This window comes from Eleutherodactylus coqui, chromosome 8 (assembly GCF_035609145.1).
Source record: "Eleutherodactylus coqui strain aEleCoq1 chromosome 8, aEleCoq1.hap1, whole genome shotgun sequence".
NCBI lineage: Eukaryota > Metazoa > Chordata > Amphibia > Anura > Eleutherodactylidae > Eleutherodactylus > Eleutherodactylus coqui.
In genome coordinates this window covers 69,615,826-69,638,268 of record NC_089844.1, presented here as the reverse complement: position 1 = coordinate 69,638,268, position 22,443 = coordinate 69,615,826, and the positions used below count along the sequence as shown (strand labels likewise).

The window sequence follows — 22,443 nt, the reverse complement described above, 5'->3', positions numbered from 1 at the left end:
GCACATGGGCGGGTCGGACCCTGCATGCTACCTGATGCCCGGCCGATGACCCCAGTGTACCTCTGCACCATCTTCTCCTCTGCTGCGCCAGGTGACACGCTGGCGCGCATGCACAGTACAGAGGACGCCGCCCTGTTGCTATGGCGATGACGCAGCTCCTGCGACCATTCTGCAATAATGATTACAGAATGGCTGCAGGACAGACGGCTTTCATTGACTTCAATGGAATCTGGCCGTGCGTGGCCCGCACAAAATTGCAGCATGCTGCAATTTCTCCTCCGCGAGCGGAAAATTGCAATCAATTTCTGCTCGTGTGCAGAAAATCATGTATTCTCATAGCATGCTATGGGTTGGATTTGCTGCAGAATCCAGAGACAGAATCCCACTATGGATTTCCCAATGCAAATCCGCCGGTGTGCAGAAGGCCTTAGTAGAGCAACTAATAAAGATTAGTCCAACAAGAATTATGTTGCTTTATCTACAACATAAATATAAGTGCAGGTACCAAGTTAGGTAAATATAACATCAGAGATTGTGTACACACTGACTGCAGATCTGAGAGCTGTGTAAATGCAGGGAAGCTCAACCTGTGAATGCAGACCCTCCCCCATGGCTTTTATTTTTTTAAAAATTATTTTCTGTTGCCGCCTTCTGCACGCAATAACTTTTTTTTCTGTCGACATAGTTGTGCAGAGGCTCATATTTTGCCAGTCTTCCAGTAGTTTGTGTTGGTACCATTTTGAAATATATACGACTTGATTGCTTATTATTGCATTTTTTCTTGGAGACAGGGTGACCAAAAAAAGCACATTTCTGGCATTCTTTTTTTTCCTCGGATGATGTTCACCGTGCGGGGTGAATAAAGCATTACTTTGATAGATCATACTTTTATGGACGCAGCGATACCAAATATGTGTTCTTCTTTTAGTATTTAGATTCTTTTATTATAAATATGGGGACAACAACTTGCGATGCTTTGATCGCTCCTGCTGTATGATGTAATGATATAGCATTACATTATACTCCAATCTGACAGGCAGTCTATCAAGCCACCCCACGGAGATAACTTGATAGGCATTCTGCCATGAGAGGCCTTGGACCTTTCAGAAGGCCCCCGGCTGGCATGACACCTGCACGGCCCTGTGCAATCTCATCGCGGGGGGCCGTACTGGACCCCCAAACATCATTCAGGGCATTTAAAGGGTTGGCAGCCCCGATAAGCTGAGCAGCCTATCGGGGCTATTGCCGCGAGATGTCAGCTGAAGAGAGATCACCCCCCGCGATCTCTCTTCATACATAGGCCGCCAATAGAGGCCGTCAAAAGGCCTTTTTGGAGGTCACAAACGTGTTAATTGTCCTGTACTTACTTTGAAAGCAGTGGTTATACTCCAGAAACTTCGCTTTTTTTTGGCTGCCACAATAATATTCACGTATTCTAATATTTACGCACTATGTTCAAATTTCTTTGTTCATGTGCATTAAATGCACAATAGTATGTGAAAACAAAATTTGTCTGTTTCATTAGTTGGAAAGTAAGAAAAAATGTTTTTATTATTATTTATCGGAGTATCAGAAGTCAGTAAGGTGTTGAGTACCTCCAGATTCCGATAGAATATCGCTGAATTCACTGTTACTCGTTCGAATCCATATAAACACATAAGTGCGTCATCGTTCAATTTAGTTTTCCCACAGCTTTCACACTGTTTCAACACAGATATGGCTGCCAGAGGTTGCAAGCATCAGCAGATGCATTTTGTTATATTTGTGGGGAATTTATTAAAGCAAGAGGAAAAAGGTTCTCCATTTCATCATCAATTAAGATGTGTGAAGCATACAAGGCATACTTTGGGATGCCTCTTGAAGACCAGGACAAATCATGGGCTCCACATTTCACATGTGAAAATTGTAAGAAAACTCTGGAAGGATGGCACAGAGGAGAAAAGAGGGCTACGAAGTTTGGCATTTCATGGATTTGGCGAGAACCCACTGATCATCCATGGACTGCTATTTTTGCATGGTGGACCCTTCTAAACAAGGTGCTGGCAAGAATATACCTGCAGTCATTTATTCAAATATCCTATCATCTATTGCTCCTGTGCTACATGGCCTAGAACTTCCTGTTCCTACTCCTTCACAAAAAGATCGCCTTGGTGATGACAGTAGTAACTATGAGAGCCGTGAAGATGTTGCCAAATTACAGTGCTAAATATGAAACCAGTGAAAGAAAACCATACCATCCCAGCCAAAAAGATCTTAAAGTAATTGTTCTCCATAATGGTAACAAGTATCCTTCTCTTCCTCTTGCCCTTACAGCTCAACTTAAAGAAGACTACAAAAATGTGAAGAGATTGCCAAATGCATTGAAATACGGCTGGGAAGTTATCGGAGACTTTAAAATGGTTGCAATCTAGATGGGTCTTCAAGGAAGGTTTACTAAGTTTTCATGCTATCCTTGTCCTTGGAATAGCAGGGACAACTATGTTCACTTGGTTGACACTGGTGAAAAACTATAGCACAATGGGCTGCAGGATGTCTTTAAAAGTACATATCCTTAATTCTCATCAGTAGTTTTGTAGAGAATTTGGGTGCTTTTTCAGAGGAGCAAGGATAGTGCTTTCATCAAGACATCCTACAATTTGAACGTCGCTACCAGGGAAACTACAATGAAAACATGACGGGTGACTACATTTGGGGACTACTCCGTGAAAGCGATCTGACATACTCTCGCAAGTTTCACAAAACGACACATCTCTAGTTTCCTTTTCATACATTCATAGAATTTTGGTTATAATATATATTTGGTTTGATATCGAATGATGTTTTTTGTCCTATTACCTGAACCCCAAAAGTTTGTAATTTTCCTTAATGAAAATATGCCATTTTTAACCTTTCAATGTGTAGACACCACAAAAACAAAGTTTTTGCATTTTAATATTTTTTTTTCCATGTTTCTATGATAGAACCAATTAAGAAATAACCTTTATAACCCAGGAACAAAAATCGTGTTACATAGTAAAGTTGTCTGAAACGTTAGTGTCCCTTGAAACTTTTCCTACAACACTATATTACTATCGGCTCAGCTCCTCCTGCTCTAAAACATGCAGCCTGCAGAATGGACTCCATTTTTTAAAGTGAGAGGTTCCCCTTAAAACACAATGGAGCAGACTTATGAATATGCTTAAATGAAAAACTGTCTTTGCTGCCCATGGCAATCAATCACAGAGTAGCTCTTATTTTCAGGAACTTTATGAGGAATGAAAGCTGCACTGTAATTGGTTGCCTGACAGTTTTCTTTTGGACAGTTTCCGGTAAAAATATACAGCTAATTAATACATTTGAGTACCTCAGTATTAGAAGGAGAAAGAAAGAACAGAGACAAAAAATTCTGAAGGAAAGTAGAGGAGCAAAAACTAAAATGTTTTACACAAATACACAGAGCATGGGAAACAAACAAGGGGATTTGGAGCTCCTAACACAGGAAGAGAATATGAAGTCATAGGCATCACGGAAACTTGGTGGAATGATACACATAATTGGAATACAAGGCTTAAAGGATACAAATTATTTATAAGAAACAGATCTAAAAAAAGGGGAGGAGGTATTGCGTTATATATAAGGAAAACATCCATCTCCACGGAAAGCAAGCTTCAGAGCATGGTAGTTCTGTAGAAACTGTTTGGGTAAGAATACAAGGAGAGAAAAACAGAAAGGACACCATTGTAGGCATTTACTATAGGCCGCCTGGACAAGCAGAAGATATGGATGAACTCTTTCTACACCAGATGGCCAAGCTCTCAAAAAGGCATGACATAGTGATTATGGGAGATTTCAACTATCCAGACATTTGTTGGGAATCTCTCTCAGGTAAAAGTAAGAAATCCAACAAATTCTTATCCGCTCTTGCTGACAAACTTTATCTTCCAAAAGGTATTAGAGAAAACAAGGGGATCTGCTATCTCGGACCTAATTCTTACCAACAGGGAAGGAATGGTTGAGGAAGTAAGGGTGGGTGGGACTTTAGGAGGCAGTGATCATGCTATCCTTGAATTTTGGATAAAACCTGAGAAAACTCAGACCTCAAGGTTGGATTTCAGAAAGGCAGATTTTAATTAACTCAGAAAGAGGGTAGGTAGAATCCAATGTCTGGATGTTCTTAAGGACAGAAATGTCCAAGAAGGTTGGGAAATATTGCAAAATGAGATTCTCAAAGCACAATTTTTAGCAATCCCTAAAAGAAGGAAGAATGGGAAGCATTTAGAGAAACAAGGATGGATGAACATAGAACTTGCACACATGTTAAAAATGAATAAAACTATGTTTATCAAATGGAAAGAGGGGGGAATATTTAAAGAATATAATGGGGTCTGCAGAAACCGTAGGGAAAGTGTCAGAAAAGCTAAAGCTAATACATGAAGTGAGGCTTTCAACAGAGGCCAAAAACAATAAAGGATTTTAGAGATATGTCAAAAGCAAAAGAAAGTCAAAGATGTTATTGGATGGTTGCAAGATGAAATTGGTGAATTGGTTAAGAATGATGTTGAGAAGGCTGAACTTTTAAATTCATATTTTGTATCTGTTTTCTCTCTGAAAGTAGATGGAACATCAACTGAACTTCCCTGTGCTATTGGGGGAATAAAAGATGCAGGCTATTAGAGAGATGGCGAGGGAACACTTAGCTAACTTAAATTAATTCAAGTCTCAAGGTCCAGATGAATTACATACTAGGGTACTAAAGGAAGCAGTTGAGGTAATTGCTGAACCACTTGCCATAATCTTTGAAAATTCATGGAGAACAGGAGAAGTCCCATATGACTGGAAAAGGGCAAATGTTGTCCCAATCTTCAAAAAAGGGAAGAAGTTGGATTCAGGAAACTACAGGCCTGCGAGCCTGACTTCTATACCGGTAAAAATCTTTGAACAAATTATTAAACAGCATGTATGCAAGTACTTGGATAAAAATAATAATTAACCAGAGCTAGCATGGGTTTGTAACAAACACATAATGCCAGGCAAATCTAATTTCCTTCTTTGACAGAATCACCAACTGGGTTGATCAGGGAAATGTGGTGAATATAGTATTTCTTGACTTTAGTAAAGCATTTGACAAAGTATCTCATACTATACTTATTGAAAAAATGAACAAATATGGGATTGCTGAGTGACCATACTCAAAGAATGGTCATAAATGGCTGCACATTTAAGTGGAAGAATGTATCAAATGGGGTACCACAAGGCTCTGCCCTAGGCCAAGTGTTGTTCAACATTTTATAAATGATCTTGTGGAGGGAACGGAGGGGAAACTGATCAAATTTGCAGACAACACAAAGCTAGCAGGGATAGCTAACACTAGGGAAGAGAGAGACTATTCAAAAAGATCTAGAAAAGCGTGAACAGTGGGCGGCGACTAACAGAATGGTATTTAACAAGGAGAAATGCAAAGTCCTACATCTGGGCAAGAAAAATGAATAAAGTACATACGAAATGAGAGGAATTGGGCTAAGCAACAGCACATGTGAAAAAATACTTGGGTATACTAATGGATCATAGACTGAACATGAGACAACAATGTGATGCAGCAGCCAAAAAGGCAAACACAATTCTGGGATGTATTAAGAGAAGCATAGAGAGTAAATCACATGAGGTAATTACCCCACCCCCTCCTCTACTCTTCCTTAGTCGTTTCTCATCTGGAATACGGTGTCCAGTTCTGGGCACCCAACTGGGAATGTATAGCTTGCAAAAAAAGGCTGAAAGGAGGCTTTATAGCTGTCTACAAATATTTGAAGGGCTGTCACAGTGCAGAGGGATCAGCCCTCTTCTCATTTGCACAAGGAAAGACTAGAAGCAATGGGATGAAACAAAGGGAGGAGACACAGATAAGATATTAGAAAAAAAGCTTTCTGACCGTGAGGGTGATCAATGAGTGGAACAGGTTATCACGGGAGGTTGAGAGTTCTCCTTCAATGGAAATGCTCAAACACAGGCCGGACAAATATCTGTCTGGGATGATTTGGTGATCCAGCATTGAGCAGGGGCTTGGACCAGATGACCCTGGAGGTCCCTTCCAACTCTACCATTCTAGGATTCTATGAGTATACAGTAAGCTTTTAAGTTTCCTCTTTCTAGTAGTGACTTCAGGCAGCGAGAATGTTGTATTTTAAATGTATGACCATGCAGGGGATTTAGAGCTCTGTAACAGAACTAAACTAAGCTATAATCTAAAAAAAGATGTATAAAAACAAATCAGATTCCATTTGAAACCATTCTGATACAAAAAAAAATGTATTCAGAGGTAGACATTCAATTTAAGGGAGTATTCATCTAAAAAAAACCAGTCGTAGTTAGAAATGCAATGCAAGCTTATAATTATTTACAGCTCTATAATTATATCTATTGTTAAGTGAATAAGAAAATCATCAATGTAGTCCTAACGGACAAGAACTAGAATTGGTAAAAGTTACTTTTTTCCAAAAATATCAATGGACATACTAAGAAGTCACTTCTGTTCAATTCAAAACTTCAGTGCTTCGGCAATGGCTAGCAATGGGATTTACATCTGAAATGCACCCGCTGACATAATTGGCTCTGACATCTTATCACAGGCGAAACAAAGTTCTAGAGGCATGTTTGAAGAACAGTGTTTTTCCTCGACTATTCATGTTGTGGTATGATGAATATTTTACAATCCAGCTGAGAGAAGAAGTATGTGATTCGATCTATAATACTTCTCTATGGAAGTTGTGCGCATAAAATGCCCTCCAAGTAAATCTGCATCAAACTTTAGGTCAAACTATCTATTAGGTCAACCATCCACTTGCTGCCATAATAATGTTCCCTGGCTACAGTCCTTCGGGACATTAGCAAGCAAAAGTGCAGTGAGTATGTACAGTTGAGTTGGTCCAGGAATACAATGTATCTGTGTTTATACCCTGCCGGGCTACTGGTTATTTCTTCCATGTAAACAATGAAGTCGTGTGTGATAAATGTTTTTACCAAGAAACTAGGATCTAAATTGGCGACTTCGTAGGCTGTGGGTTACATAGTTTCATGCATAAAGGTTTTTATGCCAGTTTCTTCCGAAAAGAGTCACATTTTTGCACAAGTGAGGATTTGCAGAAAAATAAGTTTTAGGCCTTCTGCACCAGCCTCCCCACTTTTGAAAAAGTTAGTATAGCTTGTTGGGAGTGGGCGTGGCTGCCCTGAACCAACAAATTTATGCATAAATTACGACAAAAACTGGCATAAATTATACCAGCAATGTATGCCAAGTCAAACCTAGGGTACATTTATGTATAGGCACATGGCAAAATGCACCTAATACATGGAGGGGTGTATGTCTCTTAAGTGCATTGTGCGCCGAGGGCAATTATACTAAGACTGGGTCTGGAAATGCCAGGCTTTGTAAATTTTCCCCATTGTGTTTTGCAAGGCTTGGTGCCATTGGGGTCCTGATTTCATAGACCTGACCCATTATAGCATCAACTTATAAATGGTAATTATTTTTTGCATTTTTTATGCATTTCTTAAAGGGGTATTCCTATCTCAACTAACATAGCAGTGATGGGAACAGTCCTTTGTATGGAAATTTCAGAGTGGGCTATCTTGCACTGTTTCTGTAACTTCTATAGGAGTGAATGGGAAATATGGAAACAGCGTAGTACATGTAGAGGATTGTTAGGAACAAAAGATACACAGTACTATGGAATTCAAAAGTGTTGGACCCCAAAATAACATGGTGTTATACAGTAGATATTCATTTAAGGGGCTCCTTTGCTTTGGACAACCCCTATTTGTTACAAGGGTCACAAGATAATAAGCTGATCACAAGGTGTCCCCCTGCTGGGACAGTCATTGATATTCTTTGAGGAAACTTGGCAGAAAGCGTTCACTTTCTCTGCAGTGCCCCTACAGGGATAGTGAAGCATTACACAGTGCTCATTCAGCTCAATGGGCTGCCTTTGTAATGCAGGACCGGAAGGTCTTCCAGAATCATAGATGCTCTTCATAACTACTCTCTACTCAGGCCATGAGATGGGGATTCAGAATTTTAATAAGAGTTCTCTAATTGGTTTTTAAGTCCCATTCATACAAACCCCGATATCCTTTTTAAGTCTACTTTTGCATAGTCAACAGTGCAACTGTTGCCGGACATATCTCCAGCAAGTGTCTGCCAAGTGGGCTCGTCAAGCCAGTGACACGGTAGACTTTGCTGGAAATGTGACAGGCTGACTAGGGACGCTAATCCTGTCCTGAAGGATATGTTGGATTGTCTTTGTCACTTTGAAGTAAGAGGTTTCACAAATTCAAAAAATTCATGTACAATTTATCCTGTAGAATTTGCAGCTTTCTTAGTGGTTTTAATATACTGCCACTAGACACAGAAATAAATGACTACATAAGTGGAATTAGACCGGAATAAGTGGGAACTAGGGAATGGGGATGATGAGCACTTGTGAAAGTGGGGGCAGATTTCCCATTGAATCAATGTTGTTAGAGTCATTTGACTTTCTGCAGAAGACAGGTCCGCACAATTCAGGATGAAGATGGAACATTTTTGTGACCGAAATTCTGAAAATAATTATTGCCCTTTAAAACATATGAATCGCACATTATTATTTTTCTTGTGAAAGTTATGCAGAATGGCATATTGGCACAGGCTTAAGCAGTATGTGATACCGAGATGAGACAGCCGAATTAACTCCTTCACAATGGAAGGGCTAACTTAGCATATCTACAGCTCTAGAAAATGTCATATGCTGTTTGCCTTCCTGACTTTACCTTTGGGCAAAACTGTAATTACACCTGACATTCATTTTCTCAGTTTCCCTAAAATTGCTCTTACAGACCTTTGCAAAATTTTCCTAATCAATGTTATGTCCAGTCATCTCGCTTTGGAAATCCACTGCTGATTATTGCAGATTTGGATTTGTTCCTATATGTACAAGCTCAACAAATCTTTTCATAAACCCACAGCCCTCACAACATATTTTTAAGGTTTAAATCCCAAAGAGCTTTTTTTTTAACCAAGTTATATGCATTGTCGGATTTAGAAAACCCATTTTAAGGTGCCCTATCAGGGATCTTTGAATTAATAGTGGGGGTCCCCTAAACAGGATCCTGAGCAGTTACAAAAAGCATCTCACACTCTGGAGGACCTGCCATGTCCTGCACTATATAGATAACCCATTGAATTGAATGAGCACTGTGTAATACTTAAAAGGGTTGTGCCAAGAGCTCATATGCCATATTAGGGCATATGAAAGTCATAGAGTAGGGTCCTACACTTGGAACTTCACTCTTTGGTGCAGAATAGAGATGAGCGAACGTACTCGTCCGAGCTTGATACTCGTTCGAGTATTAGCGTGTTCGAGATGCTCGTTACTAGAGGCGAGCACCACGCGATGTTCGAGTTACTTTCACTTTCATCTCTGAGACGTTAGCGCGCTTTTCTGGCCAATAGAAAGACAGGGAAGGCATTACAACTTCCCCCTGCGACGTTCAAGCCCTATACCACCCACCTGCAGTGAGTGACTGGGGAGATCAGGTGTCACCCGAGTATATAAATCGGCCCCGCCCGCGGCTCGCCACAGATGCATTCTGACAGAGATCAGGGAAAGTGCTGCTGATGGTGGAGCTGCTATAGGGAGAGTGTTAGGAGTGATTTTAGGCTTCAAGAACCCCAACGGTCCTTCTTAGGGCCACATCTGACCGTGTGCAGTACTGTTGAGGCTGCTTTTTGCAGTGTTGCACTTTTTTTTTTTTTTTGTATATCGGCCGTGCAGAGCATTGCGTTCTGCAGTTATTTTACATAGTCCAGGTCCAGTAGTGGTGGTGAGGCAGGGACAGTGAAAGACATATACAGTCTATATAGGCAGTGGGCTTTTCCAAAAAAATTTGGGAAAAAAAATCTATTTGGGCTGCCTGTGACCGTCCTGACTGTACTGCGTCTCTGCTGGGGGTAGTTGTCCTAATTCATACGCAGCGAGCTAAGTGTTACAGCAGCATTGCGCAAAATTCTTTCCTGGCTCTGCTGTGCGTTCCGTAAGCGAAGTCAGCCTCCAACCACAGGCCAATAAGTGGCACATTTAATTACAGCGTTCTGTTTCTGCACTACTGGTAATACAGCATGCTGAGGGGTAGGGGTAGGCCTAGAGGACGTGGATGCGGGCGAGGACGCGGAGGCCCAAGTCAGGGTGTGGGCACAGGCCGAGCTCCTGATCCAGGTGTATCGCAGCCGACTGCTGCGGGATTAGGAGAGAGGCACGTTTCTGGCATCCCCACATTCATCTCACAATTAATGGGTCCACGCGGTAGACCTTTATTAGAAAATGAGCAGTGTGAGCAGGTCCTGTCGTGGATGGCAGAAAGTGCATCTAATAATCTATCGACCACCCAGAGTTCTGCGCCGTCCACTGCTGCAACTCTGAATCCTCTGGCTGCTGCTCCTCCTTCCTCCCAGCCTCCTCACTCCATTACAATGACACATTCTGAGGAGCAGGCAGACTCCCAGGAACTGTTCTCGGACCCCTGCCCAGAATGGGCAGCAATGGTTCCGAATCCTCCCCACTGGAGGAGTTTGTCGTGACCGATGCCCAACCTTTGGAAAGTTCCCGGGGTCCGGGGGATGAGGCTGGGGACTTCCGGCAACTGTCTCAAGAGCTTTCAGTGGGTGAGGAGGACGATGACGATGACGATGAGACACAGTTGTCTATCACTCAGGTAGTAGTAATTGGAGTAAGTCCGAGGGAGGAGCGCACAGAAGATTCGGAGGAAGAGCAGCAGGACGATGAGGTGACTGACCCCACCTGGTTTTGGCTACGCCTACTGAGGACAGGTCTTCAGAGGGGGAGGCAAGTGCAGCAGCAGGGCAGGTTGGAAGAGGCAGTGCGGTGGCCAGGGGTAGAGGCAGGGCCAGACCGAATATTCCACCAACTGTTTCCCAAAGCGCCTCCTCGCGCCATGCCACCCTGCAGAGGCCGAGGTGCTCAAAGGTCTGGCAGTTTTTCACTGAGAGTGCAGACGACCGACGAACAGTGGTGTGCAACCTTTGTCGCGCCAAGATCAGCCGGGGAGCCACCACCACCAGCCTCACCACCACCAGCATGCGCAGACATATGATGGCCAAGCACCCCACAAGGTGGGACGAAGGCCGTTCACCGCCTCCGGTTTGCACCGCTGCCTCTCCCCGTGCCCCAACCTGCCACTGAGATCCAACCCCCCTCTCAGGACACAGGCACTATCGTCTCCTGGCCTGCACCCACACCCTCACCTCCGCTGTCCTTGGCCCCATCCACCAATGTCTCTCAGCGCACCGTCCAGCCGTCGCTAGTGCAAGTGTTGGAGCGCAAGCGCAAGTACGCTGCCACGCACCCGCACGCTCAAGCGTTAAACGTGCACATAGCCAAATTTATCAGCCTGGAGATGCTGCCGTATAGGGTTGGGGAAACGGAGGCTTTCAAAGGTAGGATGGCGGCGGCAGCCCCACGCTACTCAGTTCCCAGTCGCCACTACTTTTCCCGATGTGCCGTCCCAGCCCTGCACGACCACGTCTCCCGCAACATTGTACGCGTCCTCACCAACGTGGTTACTGCCAAGGTCCACTTAACAACGGACACGTGGACAAGCACAGGCGGGCAAGGCCACTATGTCTCCCTGACGGCACATTGGGTGAATTTAGTGGAGGCTGGGACAGAGTCAGAGCCTGGGACCGCTCACGTCCTACCCACCCCCAGAATTGCGGGCCCCAGCTCGGTGGTGGTATCTGCGGTGGTGTATGCTTCCTCCACTAAACCACCCTCCTCCTCCTCCTACGCAACCTCTGTCTTGCAATCAAGATGTGTCAGCAGCAGCACGTCGCCAGCAGTCGGTGTTGCGCGGCACGGCAGCACAGCGGTGGGCAAGCGTCAGCAGGCCGTGCTGAAACTACTCAGCTTAGGAGAGAAGAGACACACGGCCCACAAACTGCTGCAGGGTCTGACAGAGCAGACCGACCGCTGCCTTGCGCCGCTGAGCCTCCAACCGGGCATGGTCGTGTGTGACAACGGCCGTAACCTGGTGGCGGCTCGGCAGCCTCACACACGTGCCATGCCTGGCCCACGTCTTTAATTTGGTGGTTCAGCGCTTTCTGAAAAGCTACCCACACTTGTCAGACCTGCTCGGAAAGGTGCGCCGACTCTGTGCACATTTCTGCAAGTCCCACACGGACGCTGCCACCCTGCGCACCCTGCAACATCGGTTTCATCTGCCAGTGCACCGACTGCTGTGCGACGTGCCCACACGGTGGAACTCTACGCTCCACATGTTGGCCAGGCTCTATGAGCAGCGTAGAGCTATAGTCGAATACCAACTCCAACATGGGCGGCGCAGTGGGAGTCAGCCTCCTCAATTCTTTACAGAAGAGTGGGCCTGGTTGGCAGACATCTGCCAGGTCCTTGGAAACTTTGAGAAGTCTACCCAGATGGTGAGCGGCGATGCTGCAATCATTAGCGTCACCATTCCTCTGCTATGCCTCTTGAGAAGTTCCCTGCAAAGCATAAAGGCAGATGCTTTGCGCTCGGAAACAGAGGCGGGGGAAGACAGTATGTCGCTGGATAGTCAGAACACCCTCCTGTCTATATCTCAGCGCGTTGAGGAGGAGGAGGAGGAGGTGGAGGAGCATGAGGAGGAGGGGGAAGAGACAGCTTGGCCCACTGCTAAGGGTACCCATGCTGCTTGCCTGTCATCCTTTCAGCGTGTATGGCCTGAGGAGGAGGAGGATCCTGAAAGTGATCTTCCTAGTGAGGACAGCCGTGTGTTGCGTACAGGTACCCTGGCACACATGGCTGACTTCATGTTAGGATGCCTTTCTCGTGACCCTCGCGTTACACGCATTCTGGCCACTACGGATTACTGGGTGTACACACTGCTCGCCCCACGGTATAAGGAGAACCTTTCCACTCTCATACCCGAAGAGGAAAGGGGTTCGAGAGTGATGCTATACCACAGGACCCTGGCTGACAAGCTGATGGTAAAATTCCCATCCGACAGCGCTAGTGGCAGAAGGCGCAGTTCCGAGGGCCAGGTAGCAGGGGAGGCGCGGAGATCAGGCAGCATGTACAGCACAGGCAGGGGAACACTCTCTAAGGCCTTTGACAGCTTTCTGGCTCCCCAGCAAGACTGTGTCACCGCTCCCCAGTCAAGGCTGAGTAGGCGGGAGCACTGTAAAAGGATGGTGATGGAGTACGTAGCCGATCGCACGACCGTCCTCCGTGATGCCTCTGCCCCCTACAACTACTGGGTGTCGAAGCTGGACACGTGGCTTGATTTCGCGCTGTATGCCCTGGAGGTGCTCGCTTGTCCTGCGGCTAGCGTCTTGTCAGAGAGGGTGTTTAGTGCGGCTGGGGGAATCATCACAGATAAGCGTACCCGCCTGTCAACCGACAGTGCCGACAGGCTTACACTCATCAAGATGAACAAAGCCTGGATTTCCCCAGACTTCTCTTCTCCACCAACGGACAGCAGCGATACCTAAGCAATACATAGGCTGCACCCGCGGATGGAAGCATTGTTCTCTATCACCATCAAAAACGTGGACCTTTTAGCTTCATCAATCTGTGTATAATATTCATCCTCCTCCTCCTGAAACCTCACATAATCACGCCGAACGGGCAATTTTTCTTAGGCCCACAAGGCTCAGTCATATAATTTTTGTAAACAATTTTTATTCGTTTCAATGCTCATTAAAGCGTTGAAACTTGCACCTGAACCAATTTTTATTTTAACTGGGCTGTCTCCAGGCAGGCCTAGTTACAAATTAAGCCACATTAACCAAAGCGATTAATGGGTTTCACCTGCCCTCTTGGTTGGGCATGGGCAATTTTTCTGACGTACATTAGTACTGTTGGTACACCAATTTTTTGGGCCCTCGCCTACAGTGTAATCCAATTAATTTTTTGCCCACCTGCATTAAAGCTGACGTTACATCAGCTGTGCTGGGCACTGCAATGGGATATATTTATGTACCGCCGGAGGCTTTCTGGCACCCACCCATGCTGTCGGTCCACACGGAGTTGTAACTGCATGTGTCCAGTTATAAAGAACCCCAGTCTGACTGGGGCATGCAGTGTGGGCTGAAGCCCACCTGCATTAAACATGACATTACCTCAGCTGTGATGGGCAATGCAATGGGATATATTTATGTACCGCCGGTGGCTTCCTGGCACCCACCGATGCTGTCGGTCCACACGGAGTTGTAACTGCATGTGTCCACTTCTAAAGAACCCCAGTCTGACTGGGGCATGCAGTGTGGGCCGAAGCCCACCTGCATTAAACATGACATTACCTCAGCTGTGATGGGCACTGCAATGGGATATATTTATGTACCGCCGGTGGGTTCCAGGGAGCCACCCATGCTGTCGGTCCACACGGAGTTGTAACTGCATGTGTCCACTTCTAAAGAACCCCAGTCTGACTGGGGCATGCAGTGTGGGCCGAAGCCCACCTGCATTAAACATGACATTACCTCAGCTGTGATGGGCAATGCAATGGGATATATTTATGTACCGCCAGTGGCTTCCTGGCACCCACCCATGCTGTCGGTCCACAGGGACTTCACAATAGGGAGTTGTACCTGCCTGTGTCTATGAATTAAAAACCCCGGTCAGGTTGGGGCATGCAGTGTGGGCCGAAGCCCACCTGCATTTAATCTGACGTTAGCTCTGCTGTCCAGGGCACTGCAATGGGATACATTTATGTACAGCCGGTGGGTTCCAGGGAGCCACCCATGCTGTGGGTGCACACGGAATTCCCATTGCGGAGTTGTACCTGCCTGTGACTATTTATAAAAAACCGCGGTCTGACTGGGGCATGCAGACACCTTGACAGAATGAATAGTGTGTGGCACATAGGTTCCCCATTGCTATGCCCACGTGTGCAGCTCCTGATGGCGGGGTGGCACAGGATTATATTTCTCATTGCTTCTGTACAGCATTGTGGGCTATCGCCCCGCCCCTTTTAAAGAGGGTCGCTGCCTAGCCGTACCAAGCCTCTGCAGTGTGTGCCTGCGGTTCCTCCTCATGGCAGACGCACTTATAAATAGACATGAGGGTGGTGTGGCATGAGTGCAGCTGAAGGCTGTGCAGGGACACTTTGGTGTGCGCTGTGGACACTGGGTCGTGCGGGGGGGGGGGGGGGGGTTGGTCAGCATCTAACCCAGGAGAAGTGGCAGCGGAGTGTCATGCAGGCAGTGATTGTGCTTTGTTGGAGGTAGTGTGGTGCTTAGCTAAGGTATGCATTGCTAATGAGGGCTTTTCAGAAGTAAAAATTGTTGGGGGGGGGGGCGGGGGCCCACTCTTGCCGCTATTGTGGCTTAATTAGTGGGACCTGGGAACTTGAGATGCAGCCCAACATGTAGCCCCTCGCCTGCCCTATCCGTTGCTGTGTCGTTCCCATCACTTTCTTGAATTGCCCAGATTTTCACTAATGAAAACCTTAGCGAGCATCGGCGATATACAAAAATGCTCGGGTCGCCCATTGACTTCAATGGGGTTCGTTATTCGAAACGAACCCTCGAGCATCGCGAAAATTTCGTCCCGAGTAACGAGCACCTGAGCATTTTGGTGCTCGCTCATCTCTAGTGCAGAACAGTAAAGCCTCATGTCCACGGGCACGCACAGATTCTGAGTGTGGAATCCCGCAGCAGATTCCTGCAGTGCCCGCAGACATGACGCAAAAAATACATCTACCCACCTGTCCGGAAGCGGGTCTTCTCCGTCGCGGCCGGATCTTCTTTCTTCTGCACGGCAGAGGTGCTCAGCGCGCCAGCCGGCATGCTGCACGCATGCGACATGCCTTTTTTCTCTTTTTAAATCTCCTGCTTTCCCGCGGCATGTTCGCAGTTTCAGCTACAGGCATGCCGCGGACCAGACGGCTTCCATTGACTTAGGCCTCCCTCACACAGGAAGTTTTCAAAATGCTGTGTTTTTAGCTGCGTTTTCAGCACAACTAAAAACGCTGCCCATTCATTTCAATGGGAGACTCAGCTGAAAATGCCCAAAGATAGAACATGTAGCGCTTTTCAAAGCAGCGTTTTCAGCCTTGTGTGAGCAGCCCCATTGAAATGAATGGGAGCATTGTACAGCGTTTAGCACAGGGCTGAAAACGCTGCTGAAAACGCCCTGTGTCGGGGCGGCCTTAAAGGGAAGCGGTCCCTGCAGGATCCACAGAAAAATGAAGCATGCTGCGTTTTTTTCCCCATGTGTGATCCGCACACCCGTAAAAGAAAAATGACATCCACAGGTATTTAAATACCTGCGGATGCCCAATGATACTCTGTGGGCATATTGAACTGTGGATCATCCGCACGGGTGACCACATGGATTTCGCAATTAAATTATGCCCATGGACATGAGGCCTAAGAGCAGCTGCCGCTCTGGGAAACCTTGTGCTGTGCTGGTGGAACAGGAGACCAGTCATATGAATGGCCATTCTGTAGTATTACCTTTTCCCTTGTCAACAGACTCGTCTAAGCAGTAGTTTATCTAAAGCAGAGAACTTCTTTAAGACACATGGAACAAGTTAAGTAGCTAATACCTTAGTGACAGCCTATTTTGCCATTTTCCTTGTTTTTTCATTATGGTACTTGAAGTGCCATAACTTTGCCAATCAACATAGTCAAATGAGGTTAGTTTTTTGAGGGACGGGTTGTATTTTGTAATGGCCCCACTTTGGAGTACGTTTAATATGTTGCAAAACGTATTCATTTTTTTTGGGGGGGGGGGGGGGGGGTTTATGTAAGAAAAAAAATTCCCTAATTGTTTTTTGGGTTTTGTTTTATCGGCTTTCACCATATGGTAAAAAATACAATATGATGTTACTCTCTGGATCAGCACGAGTATGGCCATACCGAGTTTATAGAATTTTTTTAACGTGTTACTACTTTTGCACACTAAAAACACAAAATAAACTAAATCTCTGTCACCGTATTCTGAGACCCATAGCATCTGATTTTATGGATAGAGCGGTGTAAGGACTTTTAAAAAGAAAAATGAATTTGCATCGCTGTATTTAAAGACCAATACATTTTTTTTACTATTCCACCTATGCAGCTTTGCAAGGTCTTTTTTTGTGAGAAGAGTTGTAGTTTCATTGATACCTTTTTGGAGTACATGTGACTTTGTGATCAATTTTTATTGCATTTTTTTGCAACGCAAATGGATGAAAAATAGCAGTTCTGACCTTTAAATTATTTTTTATGTTGTTCAGCATGTCGGGTAAATAACGCAAATATTTTCATTGTTTAAATTATTACAAACATGGTGACACTCATTTTATGTACATTTATTTGTTTTAATTTTTAAAAGTGTTTTATGGTGGAAATTTTTTTTTGCTATTTCACACTCCTGAGCTGTGCCACCTCCGTCCAGTGTCCGCCTCTATGGATTGCTCCTCCAAGACAGCGGGCAGGGGTGGAGAGTGCAATGGGCTGGACCACAGCTGAGCGGTCACCCCCCTGAGTGATAGCACCCATGCGGCCTGCACCTGCCACACCTCCTTTCCTATGCCACTGATAATATGTTCATGTGTGTGAGCCCTTCTGTGATCACAACAGCTCACAGCTTGGTAGAATCAGCTAAAGATTCAGTTTACACCCAAATCAATATTCCCTTGGTTTTCTGATCCAGTGAAAATACTGTAATTTGCACACATTCTGCACATCCATCCACTTACCTCTGCATCAAAGCGAGGGTCTTGATAGGCATCACTTATGTTAACTGGAAGACCCGTGGAAGCAACTAATTCAGCTATGCTGTTATTTATTAACCAGTCAGAATATGAGGATTTCTCCAAGCTGTCTTTAAAACTGGAAGAATAAAAAGGAAATAAGTTGCAATAAAAAGTAATTTAAACAAACAAGATATAAAATCAAACTATCACTGAAGGTAATGCTGGTATAATACAAATGCAAATATCATAGAGTAAGGAAGCCAAGCTTTGTTGTTTCCAGTATCCAGTCTGAACTCTCCCTTCTCCTACATTAAAGCCCCACATTGAAGCCACATTAAAAATTATATTAGGGAATTAGCAAAATTATTGAAATTGCTCTCTTTACAAGAGCAAGCCGTCTGGTAATAATGTCCAATTTGTTACTACCATCAGCATTATACAAGTACAGTTCATAGCTGCCTGTCTTCTGTGATCGGACTATGCAGGTAGGATATTACGATACCAGACAGCTTGTAAGTGCCAACCTTTATTCTGCTGAGAGTGTCTGCAGGACGACATCAGGAAATGTTAATGCTGTATTAGGGAATTGCTGATGATGTTTACTTGTATTACAATCACCATCATCAGTAAGATACTGCGCTAATAATTTGTTCAGGACCCAGTGACTGCATATTACAGTTAGTGGATTTAGTCATTTGATTAACCAAAGTTCCTACAAAACTAAAGGCCCTTTTACACACAGCGATTATCGCTTAAAATCTGCTCAAAAGCCATCTTTTGAGCAATAATCGTTGTGTGTAAATGTGCGCCCATCCTGCACTTACCGTGCACTTTTCGTCCATCTCTGACTTCAGCTCCGCATGAAATCACTCAGGACAATAAGATAAGACAGACCACATGCTGAGTTCTCCAGGTAGCACTGATAACAGGTGATAACATTCTTTAACAGCTGTTAACAGCCACTGTCCCACTGGAGAACAATAGCGATGTATTTAGAGAACAGACCACACACTGCTCTCTAAATACATGCAATGAAATACTAAAGGGTTGATTTAGCCCATTGGTACCTATGCAAAATGATCGCTCAAAACGTTAAGTTTCTGATGAATTTTGAGTGATCTGTGTGTGTAAATGCAGGAGGAGATTCTTATTTTCAACCAGCATCTGTGGAGCTTTATGCCCCTGCCCAGGGTAAATCATATATGGACTGGGATAATTCTATACAGTGTGCACAAAATTAAGGACACTATTTGTAGGATACAGACTGAAGTATAATGTTAATCAGACGTTAGTAAACTTATTGTATTCAAATACTGTTGTATGTTATTATTATTCTTTATTGTACATTCCACTGAACTGGTGTAACGCCTTCCCACAGACTGTGCCATATTCAGCACCTGCAATCAGTTTCGGATTGTCATCATGAATTTTGCCCCTTCAAATGAGGAGGTTATATCCACAGCAAATTTGCACCAAAATGGTGTTTTTTGCCATGGATTCATACCCACCCTGGACGATATGTCCCATGTGGATATAGTCTAGAGGCACTTTCAGGCGGCTGTAAAACTGATGCATTTTAGGGTCATATTATTGATGCTATAGCCAGGCCCTCCTCTGTTTTACTGAACTGAACTTTGATGATCCCCACTGCTTCCTCTAAACGGTGTTGTCTGTCCGGTAACGATAGGGTTAAAACTTCAAAACTCTGCATGCCAGTTCTGTTGCTATTGGGCCTCTTAACATCATTAGTATGTTGTTTTTACCGTGGCTTCTTTAGGGGGCTTTTATACATGGCCTAAAAATCTGCTTCTCACAATTCTGTGCAAAATCTGCATGACTTAAGGCTTCTTCACAGAACAGTATTTGTGCACGTTTTTGAAAAACGTATAATATAAGCACGCAAAACACAGACTAGAACCCATGGATTTCAATAGGCTTGTTCTCAAGAGCATGTTTTTAAAAACATAGGTCTTGCTCTTTTTTCTTTCCGTCATGTGCAGCAAAGGCTCCCATAGAAGTCTATGAGAGGTGGGAAAAATGCACAAAACTACGAAAAAAAAGAACATCTGGATCTCATTAGGATAAATATCCTTTTCCCATGTGTCACGCACACACGTGAACCAGCCCTGCGTTCACAAAGACTACAGTGATAGGAGCGCAAATCAACCTCATTCGTGTGCAAATACATTGCGCTGAGGCAAGCGTTTTTGCGCATACACTCGTGTGAATCTGCACTCAAAGGGCAGATTTTGATGTGGAAGTGCTGAGGATTTCACCCTTTGCAAATCTGCAAGAAATAGTCATCAGATTTGGCAAGTAGATTTATCCATAGTGGATTTTTCTGCCATATGTGAAATCACCCTTGGGCTGGATTCAGACAAATGTATATCAGCTTGGTTTTCATGTCCAGCCGATATACGTCGTGTCTCTCTGCAGAGGGGGGAGGCTGGAAGAGCCAGGAGCAGTGCTCTGAGCTCCCACCCCCTCTTTGCCTCCTCTCCGCCCCTCTGCACTATTTGCAATGAGGAGAGGCGGGACGGGGTGGGGCTAAGTCTCAGAACTTAGCCCCGCCCCCGTTCTGGCTCCTTTCATTGCAAATAGTGCAGAGGGGCGGAGAGGGGGTGGAGAGGAGGCAGAGAGGGGGGAGGGGGAGCTCAGTGCCTGCTCCTGGCTCTTCCAGCCCCCCCATCCTGCAGATGAGAACACCGTATATTGGCTCGGCGTGAAAACTGAGCCGATATACAGTCGTCTAAATCCACCCTAAGGCCTCATGTCCACGGGGAAAATCAGATCCGCTGCAGATTCTACATGTAGAATCTGCAGCGGGTCCCTCCTGCCCCGCGGACATGAGCGCCGAAAATAAGAATTTAAAAGTATTTACCATCCGGCGCGGGCGGAGAAGATCAGCTGTTCCTCACGGCCGGATCTTCATTTTCGGCCGGCGGATGAATTCCTGACGCCGGCGGCACGTCGCCGGCACGTCGTCGACGTGCCGCGCGCATGCGCCGGGCACATCCGCCGAGCCGAAGCAAGGGAGATGCGGCGGTGAGGAAGAGAAGAGCTTCGCGGTCCGCTGCGGGTGAGTAAATGCTTTAAATTCCTATTTTAGGTCTCCCGCGGATCCGGACGGCTTCCATAGGCTTCAATAGAAGCCTGCGGGAGCCGTCCCCGCGGGAGACCCGCATGAAAATGGAGCATGGTCCAGATTTTTTCATGCTCCATTTTTTTTTAAATCACTTTTATTGACGATCCGCGGGTATTTATGTACCCGCGGGTGGTCAATGCATCCCTATGGGGTGCGGATCCGCGCGCGGGAGATCCGCTGCGGATCCTAAATCCTATTTTCCCCGTGGACATGAGCCCTTAGACTGAGCAGTGGTGACAATAAGTTCCATAGTGATCCTAATTCATGTATTGCAGTTTTTACTTATTACAATACTTATTACTAACTCACCTTTACAGCAGGACGGAATATATTTTTATATGTTTCATATATACTATTGGACTATCCATTTAACCCCTTAAGGACACGGCCTATTTTGGCGTTGGGGACCAAACGCTTTTTGGTATTTTTTCATCTTCATTTTTCAAAAGCCATAACTTTTTTATTTTTCCGTCGACGCGGCCGTATAAGGGCTTGTTTTTTGCGTGGCGAACTGTCATTTTTTATCAGTGCCATTTTTGGGTACACAGACTACATTGTAAAACTTTTATTATTTTGTTTATGATCGTAGGGGGAGAAAACGCATCAATTCTGCCATAGATTTTTTTTTTAAGCGTTAATTATGCAGCATAAATGACACACTGCATCTTTTTCTGTGAGTCACTTCGGTTACAACGATACCAAAATTCTTATATTTTTTTTAGGTTTTTCCACTTTTCCACAATAAAAACCCTTTTTTTGGAATTATATAATTTTTTTCTAAACTCGCTGCATTCAAACTCCTATAACCTTTTCATTTTTCCATGGACGGAGCTCTATGAGGGCTTAATTTTTGCGAGACGAGCTGTAGTTTTTATTGGTACCATTTTGGGGTACACATGTTTTTTTAATCACTTTTATTGATTTTTTTGGGAGGCACAATGCTAAAAATTAGCATTTTGCCTTAGTTTTTTAGTATTTTTTTTAACGCTTTTTGCCGTGCAGGATAAAAAGCATGTTCAATTTATTGGACGCGTCGATACCAAATATGTGGGATTTTTAATTTTTTTATGCCAATATGAGAAAAAGCATAAAAAGAAGGGTTTTTTAACATTTTTTTAACATTATTTTATGTACTTTATTTTGCGCTTATTTTTACACAGTCTGTGTCCCTCTGAGGGACTTACACAGCAGGACTGCAGATCGCTACGATAAGGCATGGCAGGACTTCTCTCCTGCCATGCCTTATTGCTTACTATAGCGATCACAGGCTATAGCAATACAGAAGGCCGGTATCTGGCATCCTGTTGCCATAGCAACCAGCCGGGCTCTCGCGATGTTATTGCGAGAGCCGGATGGAGTTACAGAGGGAGCGCACTCCTTCTGTGAACCCTTTGCCTGCCGCGATCTACTTAGATCACGGCAGGGAAGGGGTTAACAGCGGGGGGGGGGGGGCACATCTCTGATGCCCCCTGCTGTCGCAGCGGGATGCCGGCTACTAGTGACAGCCGGCTCCTGGTGCGGCATAGGGCGCGATCTGCTATGATCTCGTGCTATTCCTATTACGTAAGGGTACGTCCTTTTGCGGGAAGTAGGGG

General features: G+C 45.0%; 1 protein-coding gene across 1 annotated transcript in view; it reads right to left on the bottom strand.

Moving 5' to 3' along the window:
• PDE11A (phosphodiesterase 11A) overlaps positions 1 to 22,443 on the bottom strand; it is a 472,505-nt gene that overhangs the window by 166,955 nt on the left and 283,107 nt on the right. The window contains exon 6 of the mRNA XM_066575784.1: positions 17,707 to 17,839. Within this exon, the coding sequence (XP_066431881.1) occupies positions 17,707 to 17,839 (133 nt within the window). The remainder of the gene's footprint in view (positions 1 to 17,706; positions 17,840 to 22,443) is intronic.